We start from the raw sequence: 17423 nt of genomic DNA on the forward strand, positions 1-17423 counted from the left end.
CAGGGTTTCACAGCTCTACTGTTTGGGGTACAGGGGTCTGTCTGAGGCTGTGAGGCCTCTGGGCGGTTTGGGAATAGATGATCAGGGGGTGAAGGCTCCGAATAGATTGGGGAACAGTATCACAGGTTGTGAGGTCTTTGAGATGTTTGTGAATCTCTATCCCAAAAATTGGATGCAGTGTAGCAGGGCAGCATTTGCAGCCTCGGGGTTCTTTGGAAGTCTGTGTCCCCTAGGTTCAGTGCAGCATGGGTTATATGGGGTTCATGTCCAGGTAGGATTGCAGAGCTGTAGGGAGATGTGTCCCAAGGTGTGAGGTCCCTGAGGTCCAGGGTCAATTTCCAGGGTATAAGGTCTATGAGCTGTTTGGAGGTCAGTGCTTAGGTGCCTAGAACTCTTGAGTTGTTCAGGATCCTGTCGCCTGTGTGCAAGGTCTCTGAAATATTTGGGTACCTGTCACAGCATGTGTGGTCTCTGAGCAGAACCAAAGGGCATGGGTTCACATTCAGGTTGAGTGATGATGAAGGCAAATATGTATACTTGAAACACCATCTCTTATGTTTTATACCCTGGCACATATAGGTGCTCAATAAATATTTGCAGAAAACTTCCCCCAGCACATACAGACTTTTCTCTTTGAATGTAGTAAGCAGGCTTTGGGCTCAAAAGTTTGAAAAGCATGGAGGATCCAGCTAGAATTGTGTCATATGTATGGCCAGTGATAATGCTTTGTCCATTTCAACAGCAATGGATTTAGTTTGCTTGTCCAGTGTATGATAACTTTGAAGTATAAAGCAAGCTTATCTTAGGTCAGCATGTATGCAGACGGTGGTGCAAGTGGTGCACTGCAGGGAATTTAAATGGCTGAGGTTGGAGGACTGCATTCCTGGGCACCCCTGCTCCCAGCCTCTCATCTCCCCAACCCCCACCTACACAAGGTCTTCAATCCCCACACCTTGGTTTTTTCAGCCAATAACCTGTTTTATTGACGCCCATTCCCAGACTGGGAGGGCCAAGGGGATATACAAGAGGAGAATCAGATTCAGTCCAAGCCTGAAGGTCAGTCTGGGGGTGGGGAGCACAGACACACAGATGGACACAAAAACAGACACACAGATCTGGCATCTGCTGGCAGGGCACAGTCTCACGTGGGAACACTGCGCACAGGTAGTCAGGGAAGGAAGGCTTCCTAGAGAAGACCTCACAGGGGAAGCAAGGGACGAGGCAGCCATCAGCGCCTTCACCTTTTATACATTTGTGGGCAGGGAACTGAGACCAGAGGACCCAAGGTGAGTGCAAAGGGCTGGAGGGCTAGGAGGTGGCAGGGGCTTCCCCTCACCTCGCCACATCCTGGTGGGTAAGCCAGCCCCACCCCATTCTTGGTCTGTGCTTTGCCTTCTGCCACCCAGGCCCTTTCCTGGGATCCACCTCCACAGTTTTCAAGGCTTCCCTGAGACGATCCACGTGGACCAGGTGCTCAGCCCAGTGCCTGGCACCTCCTCAGCACCCCATCCATGCACGTTTTGTCTAAGTGCTGTCTACAGCCTAGCTAGGTCTCAGGTCCAGCTCTGGGTGCTATCAGCAGTCCTCACACCACAGGTTAAGGGCTCCCAGAATCCTTTGAACTCAAGAGCCCTGGGCACTTTCTAGCTGTTGCAAAGGCAGAGCTGAGTCCCAGCCCACCTTAGTGAAGTGAAGTTGCTCAGTTGTGTTTGACTCTTTCTGATCCTATGGACTGTAGCCTACCAGGTTCCTCCGTCCATGGGATTTTCCAGGCTAGAATACTGGAGTGGGTTGCCCACCTTAAGGACAGGTAAAGTCTGGGCTGCCTCTCACTGGCCAACAGGCTGTGGGCATCCACTCTCCTCTAGTGGCATGTGGGTGTCTGCTTCTCAGAGGCACAGCTTTGAAAAGGAGACCCTACAGCTGTCAGGCCAACACCAGCCAGCATGCAAGCATGAGCAGGACCCAGCCACAGCCTGCAGCCCTTGAAGACCGCCCCGCTTCTTTCACTAGCACATTTCTGTGGTAGGGGAGGCGAATGGGCTGGGAATCCTGGGCTCTGGGGTCAGCCTGTCCTGGGAATGCTTCCTCACACCCTTGGGGCAGCCGGGAGAGGGCCTGCAGCAGACCCTTCAAGCTCTGGCCAGAAGCAGGTGCAAAAACAGACGTTTCTACTTTGGGTATGGGCTGGGGCTCAGCCCTTGGACCGCCTTGCTAGGCCATGGATCCCAACTGCAGAAAGTCCTGGTGTTGAAAAATCACTTCTGAAGGTGGGCAGGGGTTTGTAAGTGCAACCCATGGATGGGGCTGGGACAGGGAGAGGGGACTCCTGGAGTCCGCCCTCCCCATGGCCATGCAGCCCTGAGCAGGGGGCAGGCGGAGGCAGGCAGGAGGGCCTGGCAGTTGTTCTTCAACAGGAGGGCAGCAGTGGGTGGGTGGGGTGGGCTGCTTTTTAGCCCCCCCCTGGTCAGTCTGGCCTCAGACTTCATGGGGCTAGAAGAGGTATTTACGGCAGGATTCAGTCCCACACTTGCATTCGATGCGGACCCGCTTCTTGGGAGAGCCGGGGAGCCCAGCCAGGCCAAAGTTGGAGTCCATGCGTGTGCTCTCCATGTCCACGGGGTCCACTGTAGAGTCACAGCCGGAGGGGGGTACTTGTTAGACAGAAGGCCAAGATGGAGGGGTCCCGCTGCCCTTTTTACCACAGGACCCAGGAGTCTGAGGGGCGGGGAGGTCTGAGATGAGAGTCAGGTAGCGGGTCATAGGGTTGGTGGTTTCGGGTAAGGGCCAGGGCTTCCACTAGAGGGGTGTTCAGGTGTTAGGAAGATGGCCAGGGAGTGAGGGTTCTCGGAGGAGGCAGGGAGCTGTCGGGGTGACCGAGAGGGTTGTGTCAGACAGGGGTCAGGAATGGAGGGTCACCTGGGCATCCAGAGGGGCATCTGAACTCTCCTGCCAAAGATTCCCCTCGAGTGTCTCAGAGGTGGCTAGTTTGTCAAGAAAGGGACTGGCTGGAGGCCACAAGGGTGTCCAGAGTCTTGGAATGAGGAAGGTCAAAGGGGGTTAGGAGCAGTGAAGGTTGGGGGACTGGGGAAATTCAGACAAGATTGCAATCAGGAGGAGTGTCTCAACTCTTGAGCCAAACATCCTCCCCCAGGAGCCTCAGGAGAAGTTGGTATGAGGGTCTCAGGCTTGGGGTCCAGTGGTTAGGAATGAAGGGATCCCCAAAGGGTAGGCATGAATCCAGGAGTCCAGATAGGAGCCTGGGAGTGAGGAAGAGCCTCTTAAAGCTCCTTGGGGAGGGGTCCTCATGTCCCATGTCACTGTATGTCCCTGCCCCCAGTCCCCTGCCACCCCCACCTTGCATGTTGTAATCAAAGGTGAGCTCCTCGCCTGCCCGGATGGTTCTGGTGGCAAAGAAAGCAATGCGGGGCAGCCGCTCATCAAGGTTGTCTATGAAGACGTTGTACACCTGGAGGTTGGGGTCACACTGGGCAAAAAAACAAAAAATGGCAGGAGGGTGAGGAGGGGCCCCAGCCTGCTCCTCCCAACCCCCTGCCCCCCTGCGGGTACCCACACTGTGGTTGACAAAGTGGGAGATGTTGCCATAATAGGCGGCGTCCACAGTGTACACATCCTCCACGTAGTCCAGGTCGAAGAGGTAGGTGGCACCCTGGCGGTCATAGATCTGGCCCCGCCGCTCTGCCTCCTCTGAGGTAATGATCTGGGGAGAAGGTCACAGGGGAGAGGAGGTTGGCCCAGAAGGTTCAGGAAAGCCAGCACAGCTCCTGACCCCCATCCTGGCCCCCTGGAGGAGAACAAGGGAGCAAGGAGGCACCCCTGTGGCTAGCTCAGCAGGGACACACAAGGGCTGGTAGCCCTTCTCAGGCCTCTGGATGGTATGGTGAGTCTCTCAATGGTAGGTGGAGGCCGGCCACAAGGTCCAGGAGTGAGAGAGAAACCCCCTTAGTGAGAGACCCACATCAAAGGTGAGGAAGAAAAAGACCCAGGGCTGAACAGAGAGGGGCGGGGAGAGTGGGAGTGAGAGGCTGATCCAGGGCAAGAGAGCCTGAGGCACTGAAGGACCAGCACAAGAGAATCAAGCCAGTACAGGTCGGTGTGTGCACTGTGTTCTCAGTCATATCCAACTCTTTGTGACCCCAAGAACTGTAGCCCACCAGACTCCTCTGTCCATGGTATTCTCCAGGCAAGAATACTGGAGTGGCTTGTCATTTCCTTCTTCAGGGGGTTTTCCCGACCCAGGGATCGAACCCACGTCCCTTATGATTCCTGCACTGGCAGGTGAATTCTTTACCACTGTTCCACCTGGGAAGCCTATGCAGGGCAGTGCAGACAGCAAAAAGCATATAGTGAGCATGAGAGGCCTGGGGAAAGGGAGACTGAATGAATGAGAAAGAGACTCAGAGGCCAGAGCCAGAGGCAGAATTAGACGCAGAATCTTAATGCAAAGGTCCCAGGTTCAGAGAAAAGGCCACGACCCCAGAGAGTCTGATAGCACAAAAAAGAGGTGGAGGCCAAAAACAGACAGAGAAGGAAGAGGAAAGTAAGGAGACCACAGCACAGATGAGACCACCTCACTCAGGCCTAACACTGTGCACTGCCAACAGCTGGTATTTAAGACGGCAGGAGGTGTATCCTCCTCCCCAGCTGGGTCCCCGCCTGTCCGAGTAACCGGAACACTATCCTAGCCCAGCCTGTCCTTGCCTCCCAAGTGCTGGTGACGGACTCCCCACCCAACCCCCGCCACACACCACCCCTCCTCTCTATCCCTCGTGTCCCCTCTTCCTGGTCAACCACAGCCTTCTGGTAATCCCCGACCATGCTCCCTCTGGGTGAGGTCCCACCAGTAGCCAAGACTTCCCCTTCTCAGCCTGGGTGCCCTTAGACCAGGGCCAGCCTCATTCTCCACTCCTGGGTTCTTGCTGCCCATCAGCCACAAGTGCCAGCGCAGTACGCCGCTGACACGCAGTAGACACCTGTCATGTGTATTCCGCCCTCTAGCTCGGAGCCCTGACCTCCGTCCAGCAGTGGTCCTAAAGGCAGCTCAGCTCTCTTCTTGCCACATCCCATCTTCCTTCCCTCTCCCTCTGTCAGAGACTACCGCCCACCACTACCCTCCTGCCACACTGGACATAAGCCTGAGACACACCCCAGCCTCATTTCTTGCTCATTCTCATGTCAGCCCGTGACCAGCCTCTGTTTTCTCTAGCCTCTTCCTTGCCTCCTCCATCACCACCTCCAGCCTCTGTTCTGTGCTGAAGGCTGATCAACAGCCCCCTTAGAAGATGCAGGCTTATCCCCTGGGCCATGCTGCTCACTGCCCCTTACTCCAGCTCCATTTGTTGAGGAACCTGGCTTCCCCATAGCAATTTGTTTGTTCGCTCATTCATTCAGTGGATTTTCATGGGGCCTACCCTGTGCCTGGCCCCAGTACTCAGGGGTCACAGCTGGGTGGGGGAGACACAGGACCCCCTGGCCCTTGGGGGTCACTGGCGGGAGAGCACAGGGACCAGGCCTGGGCTGGCCTTCATGGATCACAGTCTAGTTAGTGCTTAGAGCTTGAGGGGCAGTGGAAGAGAGACACCATCTAAAGGGAACTGCAGATCACAAAAGGGCTTTGACCAGACTGAAGAGTGGGGACTCTCTCCTGTGGGACAAAACAGGAGTCACAGAAGCATTTTAAGTAGGAGTACATCAAGGTCAGCCTCCCTCCACCTCCCAGAGAACACACCCTTCCTTCTGATGTCAGCTCTCACAGATGTCACTTATCTGTGCAGCCTTCCTGAAGCTCCCGCTCCCCACCCACCACCCCCTCTAGAAGCCTGGGATCAAAGGGCAGCTTCTCCTGGGCTCACGAGCAGACCAGGTAGTGCCTGGGCTGGTTTTTCCCTTTGGGTTCCTCCCCAGCCAGATGGAATGCCCACCTCCTCCCCAGTTTCTATTTTCCTGTCCATTCTTCCCCTACCTGCTCCCTCAGTCTCCCCATGAGTGAGTCACACTGCAGACCTTGCAGGGTACAAATGGTTCCTTCTGGCTTCTTTTCAGCTCCACTGTGTAATGGTTGGTCCACCCCCCAAAAAACCTGAGAGCAAAACAGTCCATGTCCCCGCTCCCTACCAGAGTGACTGGGGAAGATAGATGGGCTAGAAGCTGGCAGCCGGGAAAGGATTTTGATGGGAATGGGAACCAGAAGACTCAGAAGCCAGTTGCTGTTCTGCCCCCTCCCGGATATGGGATCCTGAATGTTCTCTCCCTGTGCCTGTTTTCTCAGCCAAATAAAACAAACAAACAAACCCAAACCACAACACTCCACCAGGTCTGGCAGGACACTAGTTTTAGACATCCGGGCCCACTTTACTAGCATGGTGACTCTGAGCACGTTACCTCTCTGTGCCTCAGTTTTCTCATCTGTAGAATGGAGATGACAATAATCTCAACTTGACAGGGGCTGTTGTAAGAATCCAACAAGCTCAGATACGTGAAAGGGGTTTCTGTTTGTTTTCATGTTAGGAGTGGCTGAGTACTGTAGCTTGTCAAAATCTAACAGGCTCCCTTCTTTTGTGTGCCCTTTCTCAAGAAAAACTTCTGCTAATTAAATGATGATATGCCATCATTTAATTAAACTAATTAAAGTGAGGTTCACTTTCATTTCAGAGTTGAAAAAAACACGAAGAAAGTGCATGTTTCAGAATTGATAAACTAGGCTACGTTCTCTGGTGGGTTAGGATGGTGATGTTCCGATGAACGTGGAAGCACAGCTGGTGTGGGGACTGACAGCAGAGACGGAGAGTGAACTGGGCTCCAGAGTGGAGGGGGTCAGGGGTATGCCCCCGATTATGTAACATGCAGTAGGCCAGCACCACATAATCACGTAAGTTAATATTTCTGCAAAATGACGAATATGCACACCAAGTGGGATAAACAGATTACAAATAGGCATATATCTGGTCTGGTTGCCTTTTGTAGCCAGGCAGGCTACAGAAATTTTTGGTTTCTGGGCATTTTGGATGTTCTGAATTTTGGACTATAATGGCTAACGTTGTTTGAAGACTTACTGTGTACTGAACACCAAATGCTTCACACATCATAACTCACTTTAGTTCTTGGAACAAGTCTATGAGGTGGGTGCTATTATCATTCCCATTACACAGATTAGGAGAATAAGACACAAACAGGTTAAGTGACTGCTGATGAGTGGTGGAGCTGGGATTCAGCCTCAGGCACCCAGACTCCATCCTCCTGAGCCCTCTGCCATGCTGCCTTGTCAGAGTGGGATGCGGGGGCGGGGGGGTAGTTTTGGACCTGGCAGTGTTTGGGGGCCTGTGCTGCCATCAGGAGGCCCCGCAGGTCTAAGGATGTCAGAGGTGGGCCTGGAAGTCACTGAATGTGGCAGGAGGGAAGCCAAGAAATACCTTGAAGAGAATGTGGGAAGATTGGGAAGAGTGAGGATAGGGAATGAGAGGGTCCCCAGTTACTGCCATGTTTATAGCATGGAGGAATAAGGACGCTAAGGAAGAATGGTGTGAAAAGAGTCGGGCTTGTGGGACCTTGGAGTGCCAATGAGTTGAAGACTCTTCCTCCTCCTCGCCTGTCAGCATCTTCCTGTGCTGCTGACAACTCCTCCAGAGACGGCCAGTGTGGTGAAACTAGGTACACCCCTGCTCTGGACTTCCTTAGGACCGCTGACTCCTGTGGGTGTAGATGCCTCCTCCCCTGCATAGCTACGACCCCTCTAGGCTGTGACATCTCTTCCACACTGTTGCTCTCCCTCTAAGACCTGAATATCTCCACTGGAGTGTCAGGGCTCTGAGGGTGTGGACACTCCCTCCAGGCTGTCAGAGCCTCTTTGGTGTACACCTGAGCTTCTTGACTGTCACTATCCCGCTGGGGTGAGGACACTTCACTTTCCTGTCAGGGCAGCGTGAGCGTGGATACTTCTTAACTCGGACTGCCAGGGTCCTCTGGAGAGCTTGCCCTCTTCCTTGAGTCACGCTGGGACATAGACACCTCTTCCTACAGACTATCAGGAACCCTCTGAGCTGTGGCCGCCTCCTCCTTCCTCTGGACTGTCAAGTCCTTCGACACGTGGACATTTACTCCACCCAGCCCCCAGGATTGTCTGGGGTGTGGATATCTCTCTGTTCAGACTGTCAGGGTCCTCTGCTGTGTGGACTGCTCAATCTCTAGACAGTTTCTGTTCCCCCGCCCCCTGGGGCTATGACCCTCTCTATAGTTCCCCAGGGCTTTCCAGGTGGTGCTAGTGGTTAAAAAAGAAAAAACCCCACCTGCCAATGCAGGAGATGTTAAGAGACATGGCTTTGATCCCTGGGTCAGGAAGATTCCCTGGAGGAGGGCATGGAAACCCACTCGAGTATTCTTGCCTGGAGGATCCCGTGGACAGAGGAACCTGGCAGGCTACAGTCCATAAGGTCGAAAAGAGTCAGACACAACTGAAGCAATTAAGCACACACACATAGTTCCTCAGAACAGGAGCCTCTCCTCTTCATCACTGTTATCACTATAGCCAATGCTGTCACCTCCCAGCTGTATCACACCCCTAAGAGACCCACAGAAACACAGAGGTGTTTGGGGCTGTCTCTGTGACAAGGTACACTCATGGATTTAAATGGTCATGGTCCAGGGATGTTAAATGTTCCCCAATGCATGAGGCGTTCCTATGTAACAAACAACTGTCTCACCCCAAATGCCCACTGTGACCCACTTCAAAACTTGCTGTTGCAGACACCTGCTAGTTATTCACCCAACCCCCTTTTGTTTTCCATTTGGGCATATGGCTGAATCATGCTTTGCAGCTGCCTTTGAACTGAAGTAAGGCCCATGACTTGGTCGCAGCCAATAGGTGTGGGCAGACATGATATGCACCATATCCTGGCCCAGCCCATTAGAGACCTCCCCTTCTGCCCCCCAGCAGCCCACCCGCCAGGCAACACTGAGGATCAGAGGCAGCTCTAAGCCACGGTAAAGGCACAAGAGGGAAAGAACCTAGGCAGCCACACCATTTGGGTGGAAGGATACCAGCTTTGCCCCAGTGTCCTGCAGTGGCTAGAGGAGGAGGTAGCCAACCCCACCCCTGCTTCCCGCCCAAGGCAGACTGTGTTCTTTTTGTGCAGATTAGTAAAAAAAAAAAGTACTCCTGGGCAGACACTGACTGGTGATAAGCTGGACCCTCATGAAATGAGAAGAGGAAGTGCCTTTTCAGATGATGCAATCCTGTGCAGGCCACGTGGTCTGTTAAAAGGAATGCTGCCTGGATTTCAGTTCCCGCTTACCTCTTTGCTAGGTACCCTTATGAAGTCAATCCAGTTTGAAAGCATTTCAACGTGCCTTTAACTACCAGCGTGGAATATGTGCCCCTGCCAGGATGTCCCTCTCACACTCAGGTTACCCCCTCAACACCTTCCCCCCAGGGAAAGCAGGGGAACTTCAGGCATACAGTAGGGAGAAAGAGGCAGGCGCTCAGGGTGGGAACACACAGTGGGGAGAGCCATACACACCCGCCAAGCCCTGTCTCCCTACCTCGCCCACGTACTCCATGACGAAACTGTTCTTGCGGATCTTCTCCAGCGTGCGGACACCCCAGCCACGTCCATCATCCGTGCGGAAGATGCAGAGGTCGTAGCGGATGCCCTTCTGTACCACTCGGTTGGGGCAGTCATAGCCACAGCGGCAGCGGGAGTTGCACTCGTAGATGGGCAGCCCGGCTCGCAGGCGCACCTGGCCCTGGTCATTGTAGGCAAACTTGTGCAGTGATGCCCCAGGGCAGCAGCCTCCAGCCGGTGCCCACAGACAGTCCTGGCACTCGCAGCCCACAGCCACCTGGTTGAGGGTGATGCCCTCACCAACACGGTACTCGTTGATGTACACAAAGGCCCGTGGGGGGCCATCCAGGTCCACTTCGTTTTCCACGGTGATGCGTCCCAGGTGGCTGCGCTTGGCATTGAGCTCCTGCTCCCAGCGCTGGAGTGCCCGCCTCTGCTTGGCCTTCTGCACCAGGTAGTTGGCCAGGCTTGGGTCCAGGTGCCGGGGTGGCTTTGACCGGTGGTGCCGCCGGAGCAGCTCCCTTTCCAAGTCCTTGTGGAACTGCTTGAGAATGCGCACACACTTCAGATTCTGCCGTGGTTCCCAGGTGCTCTCGGAGTCTGGGTACCCACGCCATTTTACCAGGTAATACTCCTGTTCCTGGGGGGGTGGGGAAGGGGTGGGGGCACTGTAAGTGACAGACGAGACCCTTGGGCCAGCTCTTGTGGCACTTCCATCCCAAAGGCTGTGGGCAACACCCAAACCGCTCCTTTCCTAGAATGACTCTTTGCAGTGATAAAAAAACATAGGCTCTCAGAGTGAGGCTCACTAGGTTCAAATCCCTCTCTTCCCCTTACTATCTGTCTAAATCCAACTTTTATCTCCCAAATCTATCCCCTCCTGCTAGCTGTTCAGCCTCTCCTCTCAGAGTCATCTTTGACTCCTTTTTCTCACACTCCCCATATCCACCCTCTCACACTCCCCATATCCACCCTCAGGAAATCCTTCAAGCTACATCCAGAATACTACACTTCAAATCTCTGTCACCACCCTCATTGCTCGCCTGGAGTGCAGCAGCAGCCTCCTCACTTGTCCCTCTGTTTCCACCCTCATCCCTAGGTCTGTTCTCCACACAGCAGCCAGAAGGATCTTTTCTTGCCGAGAGGCACTATAGGATAGAGTTTAACTACACAGATTCTACAACTAAACACGTTGGGTACACATCCTGAATCTGCTGCTCCCTAGTAATGCAAACCTAAACTCAGGCAGTTATTTAACTTCACTGGGCCTCAGTTTCCTCATCCTGTAAATAAGAAAAAAAAGAGCAGATGTTTTTCTAGCATTCATTATGTAGAAGGTATTGTTCTAAGCAACTTATATGTATTATTAGCTAATTTAACACTTATGACTCTATATAAGGTAGATACTGCTAATTATCCCCATTGTATAGATGAGGAAAATGAAGTACAGAGAATTGGTGTAAGTTTTCCAGGGTTACACAGCCTGGATGTGAACTGAAGTATGCTGGCTCCAGGCTGTTCTGTTAACTGTCCTGCCATTATCTCCTCGGGCAACAGTAACAGTTGCCATTTTACAATGTTGCTGGTGGGATTAAATTAGTTTCTAAAAGAAAGTGCCTCGCACTGCAAAGTGCTCAAAACCATTCAGTTCAGTTCGCTGAGTCGTGTCGGACTCTTTGTGACCCCATGGACTGCAGCATGCCAGGCTTCCCTGTCCATCATCATCAATACCATTAGTTATCATTATCTCCACTCCTGGGCTCAGCATCTCAATCTTTGCAATTGGTTTGTATTCAGAGGGAGGTGGGAGGAGAGATTTATTTAAGGATTCCTTCTGGCTCCTGCCCCTCTCAGAAAGCCACTTGGTTTTCCCACCTGTAAAATGGAAATGATAAGAGGGCCTACTAATCCTACGTTTTTAAGATCAGAGGAGAAAACTGCTTTTGGAAACAGATGTGGGTAATGGGGGAGGAGGCGGGCAGGAAGCCAGCTTCCTTGAGTCACCTCTGCCCTGGCCACAGTCACCCCAGACTCACGCGGATCTTTTTGTAATCACACAGGTACTCGACTTCAAAGTCATAGAGGTTCCTCTTGGAGATGCCAAGGGCAGGGCAGGAGAGCTTGGCCAGGCGGCACAGGTCCTGTAGCTGATTCCAAGAAGATTTGCAACACACACTGCAGCCTAGAACAAAGAGGGCCAGAAAGAACTATTGCTGAGCATCCTGATGAGGCCAGGGGTCAAAGAGGACCCCAAATCATCCCTAGGAATTCCAAAGGACTACCTCAGAGGCAGTGAAATTTAATCCACAGGCTTTCCCAATGCTAAGACCCTTCAACAAAGATGTGCCACTTCCATCTACCCCAGTGCCCACTGTCCAAGGCTTACCCTGGAGCAGCAGACTTCCAAGTGGTTTCTGCTGCACGGATCGTCCTAAAGGAATCGATTCCCCACCCCTCCTCCGGAGCTTTCAGCTCCCTCTATACCATTCTTTAAACTGCCTGCAAACCTCCTTGGAGTTCAGGACCTAATTGTCCTTCTCCCCACTTTGCAAAAGAAAGAGAACAACCCCCATCTCAGTAGGGTGCACTGTCCCAAGGTGGGTGGGTAGGGATGGGATTAAAGCCTCCAGGGCACCAGACAAAGGCATTAACTGGAAAGACTGGTCCACAATCTCATCTGTAACTCCTGGTGCCGGATGTTTTAGAATCCAAATTCCATTGGGGGGATTTTACAAGTGTAGTTCTAGGTATATCCCCTACATTCCCTAACACAGCCCTAGTGTGGTCAAGGGTATCAAGCCATAATCACATTAATAGTTCTGCAGAAAAAGTGAATTTTCACACTGAATAAGAGAAAGATGCAAGATAGTGGCAGTGATAGCCTAATTTTGCCACTGAATGACACCAAATTTAAACTTTCAGGGCTTTTTGGATTTTGGAATTAAGAATAAGAGATTGTGGAGTGATATTAGATTATAGGAAGCTTCCCCAAATGATTCACGTGAGTGCCTTAAATCCATATTTTTTCAGGCTGCATTTTGATTTTCTGTCTCATTCATATTTCTCTGAAGGGTAAAGCTCACCCAAAGGAGTGTGCTCTGAATTCAAGAACAGACAGAACAAATAGGTTAGTTGTTGGGGGGGGGGGGGAGGCTACCAAAATTTTTCAGGACAGATTTTTTAATTTAAAAGGCATCTTTTGGTTCAAGGCATATTCTTAGTCGCTGTGCTTTAGAAGCCATTTTATCAAATCATTTCACAAAACCCTTGTTCCAAATGTAATCAGTCAGTCCTCATCCTGTTTCATCTTTTAAAAATGTTTAATATTTTCTACCTTCCATTACAAAAACTGAAACTCATGGTGAAATACTCTAGATGTCAACCTACAAATGTACAAGAGCTTTGCAAAATCATTACGTGTGCATTTCCACCCCTCCTCTTAGACAGGCCTAGTGGAGACTCGGCCTGTGCCCACGCCTTCCTTTCCCTATGCCTCTCCCTTGCAAACTTACATTTGAAGCCCCAACTAATGTGATCCCAACTCAAATATGCTGCTGTCTCCGCACTGACCGCAGGTGGACACTCCTACCCTCAGAGCTCCCCTTCACACCTGTGGAACCCATCCCCCCCGCAGCTTTCCTCATCCAGAGGGGCCCACCTTCCTCAACACTGAGTCACCCCTCTTTGCCTGCGCGTCAGGGAGCCCAGCTCTCCCATTAGGGAAGTCTTCTTCCCCTCTTCCTGGGGGAGTTCTCTCTGCCTCAAATCCTTCCCCCATCACGCTGCGAGCAGATATCCTCCCCCTGATGATTCCCCTGTCCCGCAACGCTGAAAAGGAGGTCCGTCCCCTTCCCTCCCCTCCCCTTCCGGCGTCTCGCGTGGACACCGAGAGGGTAACGGTCACCGGCGGCCAATTTTCCCGCGCGCGGGCGCGGCCTCCCCCAACAAGCCCCCGCGCGTGCGCGCGCCGTCAGGTCGCAATTTGCGGCGCGCGCCCCCCTCTCGCGTCCCCACTTAGCCCCGCGCCCTCCGTGTTCCAAGGCACGCGCCCCCTCCCCTCAGCCCCGCCCAGCCCCGCGCGCCAGGCCCGCGCGCCTCGAGCCCCAGCCTTTTGGCGCCGACCTTCCGGCTCCCGGCCCGGTGGCCTCGGACGCCGGGGGCCCCGAGTCCGCGACGCCACCCCTCCAGCCCACCCAGCCTGCCAGCGGGCCCGCGTCGCTGCCGCCACTGCTTCACCTTTTAAATTTTCCGCCATCTTTCCCCACGGCTAACGACATTCGGGCCTAACCGGCCTCGCGAGAAGAGAGCTCGCGCGGGCGTGGCCGAGAATGCGCAGCCTATTGGCCGCGCCGCGCAGCGAGCAGCGCCTGCGCGGACCAACCGGCGAGCCGTGACGGGACCCCTCCCGGCCACCCGGCTCGGTCCCGAAGGCGGGTGCTCGCCAGTGTTTTGCGAGAGTGCCTCTGGGGGGCGGCCGCGGCAGCAAGGGCGGCTGAGGTTGCCGGAGGCCCTGCCCGTACGCCGGTCTGTCTGTCACGCTGTCAGCCAATCACGTTGTCAGCTAGCCGCAAAAGGGGATTCTCCGTCCTGTCAGACCCCCAATTACCGCCGTCAGTCAGTCCGTCACCAGATTTTAACTCCAAGCAGTCCGTGACTCCCCAGGTGGACTACCGCCGCATACAGCTGCTCGGGCAGTCACCCGACTGAAATCCATCACCACTACCACTGTCTCATCAGACCCCCGCCCGCCATTCACTCTGTCAGTCTGTCAGCAGCAGCATCCATTCTTGCTTTCGGGCCAGCTGCGAGGCCCCCGAGGCAGACAAACGGCGCTGACAACAGCTATGTTGCTGTAAGCCAGCCTGCCATTCCCTTAGATTGTCCCTTCATCACACCATCAGTCTGTCCAGTAGCCAGGCTCTCCATCTACCCTGGCCCTGGAAGCAGCTCCGAATCCTCTGGGGGAAATCACCTCACCACTGCCCAGGAAGCCAGCTTGGGCCCTCTGGCTGGCTGTGATTATGTCAGGACAGACTGTCATTGTCAACATCGAATGTAGCCCTGTCGTGTGGGCTACACGCTCCACTGTCAGCTGGTCACTCCATAATTCTCTCAGGTTCCTCCTCATTCATGCCGTGATCAGGCAGTTTATTTCCCCAGAGCACATACTCACAGCAGCTAAAGCCTCCAGGCCACCTGTCAGTGGCCAGCAATCTGTCATTTCTCAGGCAAGGCATACCCTCCATTGGTAGGTCAGTCAGCATTCTCTGACCCCCAGGGCCCTTTAGGGTGGATGTGGTTCTGTCTGTGGACAGCCATGGTTTCAAGTGGCTACACTGATTTTTCAGTGGGCCAGCTGGCCTGTGACTCATTCAGTCTGCCCCTCGTATCAGTCAACTAGGTAGCCATTCTCAACATCTGACTGAGCACACGGTCTGTCAAGTACGCTGTGATTTGTTCACAGTAGACAGTCAGTCACTAGATATGGTTGCCTATCAGGCAGGCACAGATCTGTCCATCAGTCAACCTGAAATTCCCTCAGGGTAGACCTCCTTTAGGGGCTTCCCAGGTGGCTCAGTAGTAAAGAATTTGCCTGCCAAGGCAGGAGATACAGGTTTTATCCCTGGGTTGGAAGATCCTCTGGATTAGGAAATGACAACCAACTCTAGTATTCTTGCCCAGAAAATTCCATGGACAGAGGAGTCTGGTGGGCTGCAGTTCATGGGGTCGCAAAGAGTAGGACACAACTGAGCGACTGAGCAGATCTCCTTTACACATCCCCAGACAGTGTAACATCCACACATACTCTCCGGCCAGGTGTGATTCCTAGCAATAGTCAGCCATTCACAACATCCGGCTACCCAGGCAGGCAGCAACAGCACGGGTCATCAGTCAGTCAACCTGTAAGTCCCTCAGGAGGCTGCCTCTCTTTTGCAGCATCAGGTCATCAGCCCCAGCCAGTCCCAAGCAGGCTGTAATTCAGTTAGATTTTAAGTAGCTCACAGTGTCAATAACCCACACTGTCATTTCCTCAAATTGCCCCTCTCCCTGTTGTTCCATACTTTATGTAGTCAACCAAATGGTTATTCTGTGCCTGCCAGTCCAACTGTGAGCCAGCTGGAGAAATGACTGGTCAGGATGAGGTTCCATTAGCCCCTGCTTGCCATGGGTGGAACAGTTAACAGTGGAAGTCTCACTGTGAATTCTTCTCTCCCTTATTACTTCTAGAACAGTCAGATGCTGGTCCTCACATGACCCCAGTCTCCCCAGGCAGGCAGGACCTTCCCACTCCTAGGAGCCAGGAGGCCTGTCCAACCCACAAAAGTAGTTTAAGGCATGAGCTCTTTCTTTTTCTTTTCTTTTTCTTTTATTTGGCATGACCTCTTTCTGCCTGAATCTGGGGAAGATGTAGTGGTTTACAGGTGTTGGGGACCATCCATCAGTCTTCCCCACATAGGATAGTATAGTGGGTAAAGGCTTGGATTTTAGAGCCCAAATACCTGGGTACAATCCAAGCTCAACCCTTCACTAAAGTGTGGGACCTTAGGCAGTTCCTTCATCTGTAAAACCTTGGATGAGTGACCTTGGGGTGGGTATCTCTTGCTCATCTGGAAAATGAATCTTTCTGGGATAGCACCTTTTTAGAAGACCTCAAAGTAAGAAACGACCCTATTATTGCTGTGTCCTACACCCAGCTGTTCATCTGTTCACTCAGCATTAATTCAGTGCATACTCTGCTGTAGACTACATCTCCCAGTGCAGGGCCAATACAAGATCTTATCCTTTCCAAACTGCGCAAGTTTGACTGGCTTTTAATATAAACCTAACATTGGAGTGTACCACACATACAGAAAAACAAGGAGACCATGGGTGGTGACCCCGTGTAATGAGTTTCACAAATGAACATACATGTGGAATCAGAATCCAGATTAAGAAACAACATTGTCAGCTAGGGCCCTAGAAGCACTTAATTGTTTAATATCTCCAAAGTCAGAGTGTCTTAAAAGCACTGATAGGTTATAACTTAACTGGAAGTACTTTTCTTTGGTCTTTTTAAGTGATATATAGAATAATGGTGCATTTTATAATCAGTGATGACTCAGGATCAGCGACACCCAATAATAACAATAGTAACAACAGCAGAAACAGCATCTCAGGTTTATAAATGCCTACAAGGAGCCAGGAACTTTGCACACACCATCTACTTTCATTCTTGTCACTACCCTGTGAAGTAAGCATTTGTATCTTCATTTTAAAGACTGAAGAAACTGAGGCCCAGGGAGCTCAAGCAACTTCCCCATAGTCAACTCTTTTACCCCAGATCTGTGCTTTCTCTAGCCAATGCTCCTGGGGATTCAGAGGTTGTGTGATGTAATGTCTTTTCCAGGACAAAACCTGCCCAAAGGGTTATGGAATTCTGGGTTTGGTGGGGGTAGAAGTGATATGACAGGCCCTTCCTAGACTCAGTGCTTGCCATGGGAACCCAACCAGGGTGGGGTGGGGAGTGGAGTAAAGGATGAAGAATAATGAAAAAATTAAAGGGAACCCAGGACTCCCTCCTTCTCCAGCTTCCATGGCTGCAGGGAAATTCTTAAGGGGCGAAGCCAGCTCCTACTCCTTATACCTCCACCCTCCTCTAACCCCTTAAGCTGCCCTTGGATGGTTCAGAAATTCTTGCACTGATCTTGCAGATGGAAGAAGTCTGCCCCCTTTGAATTCCCCCTCACCTTTATTTTCCTCCCTGCTCTCTTACTCCTCTGAAGGTATGAAACCTGAGATCTTGTATCCACCAGGTTTCAGAAATGGGAAGGGGTAGGCCCCTCTATTCTAGGCTTTGATGTACAA

General features: G+C 52.5%; 1 protein-coding gene across 1 annotated transcript; it reads right to left on the bottom strand.

Annotated features, from left to right (window-relative positions):
* Positions 1-957: 957 nt before the first annotated feature.
* SUV39H1 (SUV39H1 histone lysine methyltransferase) lies at positions 958-14110 on the bottom strand. The gene is made up of 6 exons (XM_070290122.1): positions 13815-14110; positions 11615-11760; positions 9556-10218; positions 3575-3721; positions 3358-3487; positions 958-2627 (listed from the first exon to the last, which is right to left on the bottom strand). The coding sequence occupies exons 1-6, from the start codon at positions 13831-13833 to the stop codon at positions 2494-2496; spliced, it is 1239 nt and encodes a 412-aa protein (XP_070146223.1). The 5' UTR covers positions 13834-14110; the 3' UTR covers positions 958-2493.
* Between the last annotated feature and the right edge of the window lie 3313 nt (positions 14111-17423).

Source organism: Ovis canadensis, chromosome X, assembly GCF_042477335.2.
Source record: "Ovis canadensis isolate MfBH-ARS-UI-01 breed Bighorn chromosome X, ARS-UI_OviCan_v2, whole genome shotgun sequence".
In the NCBI taxonomy this organism is placed as follows: domain Eukaryota; kingdom Metazoa; phylum Chordata; class Mammalia; order Artiodactyla; family Bovidae; genus Ovis; species Ovis canadensis.

Excerpts from the sequence above, each read along its gene's own strand:
- SUV39H1 (XM_070290122.1), bottom strand. Across the intron at positions 10,219-11,614 it reads GTGATTACAAAAAGATCCGC|GAACAGGAGTATTACCTGGT; the intron begins GTGAGTCTGGGG and ends CCACCCCCCCAG. Across the intron at positions 2,628-3,357 it reads CTTTGATTACAACATGCAAG|TGGACCCCGTGGACATGGAG; the intron begins GTGGGGGTGGCA and ends GTGACTCTACAG.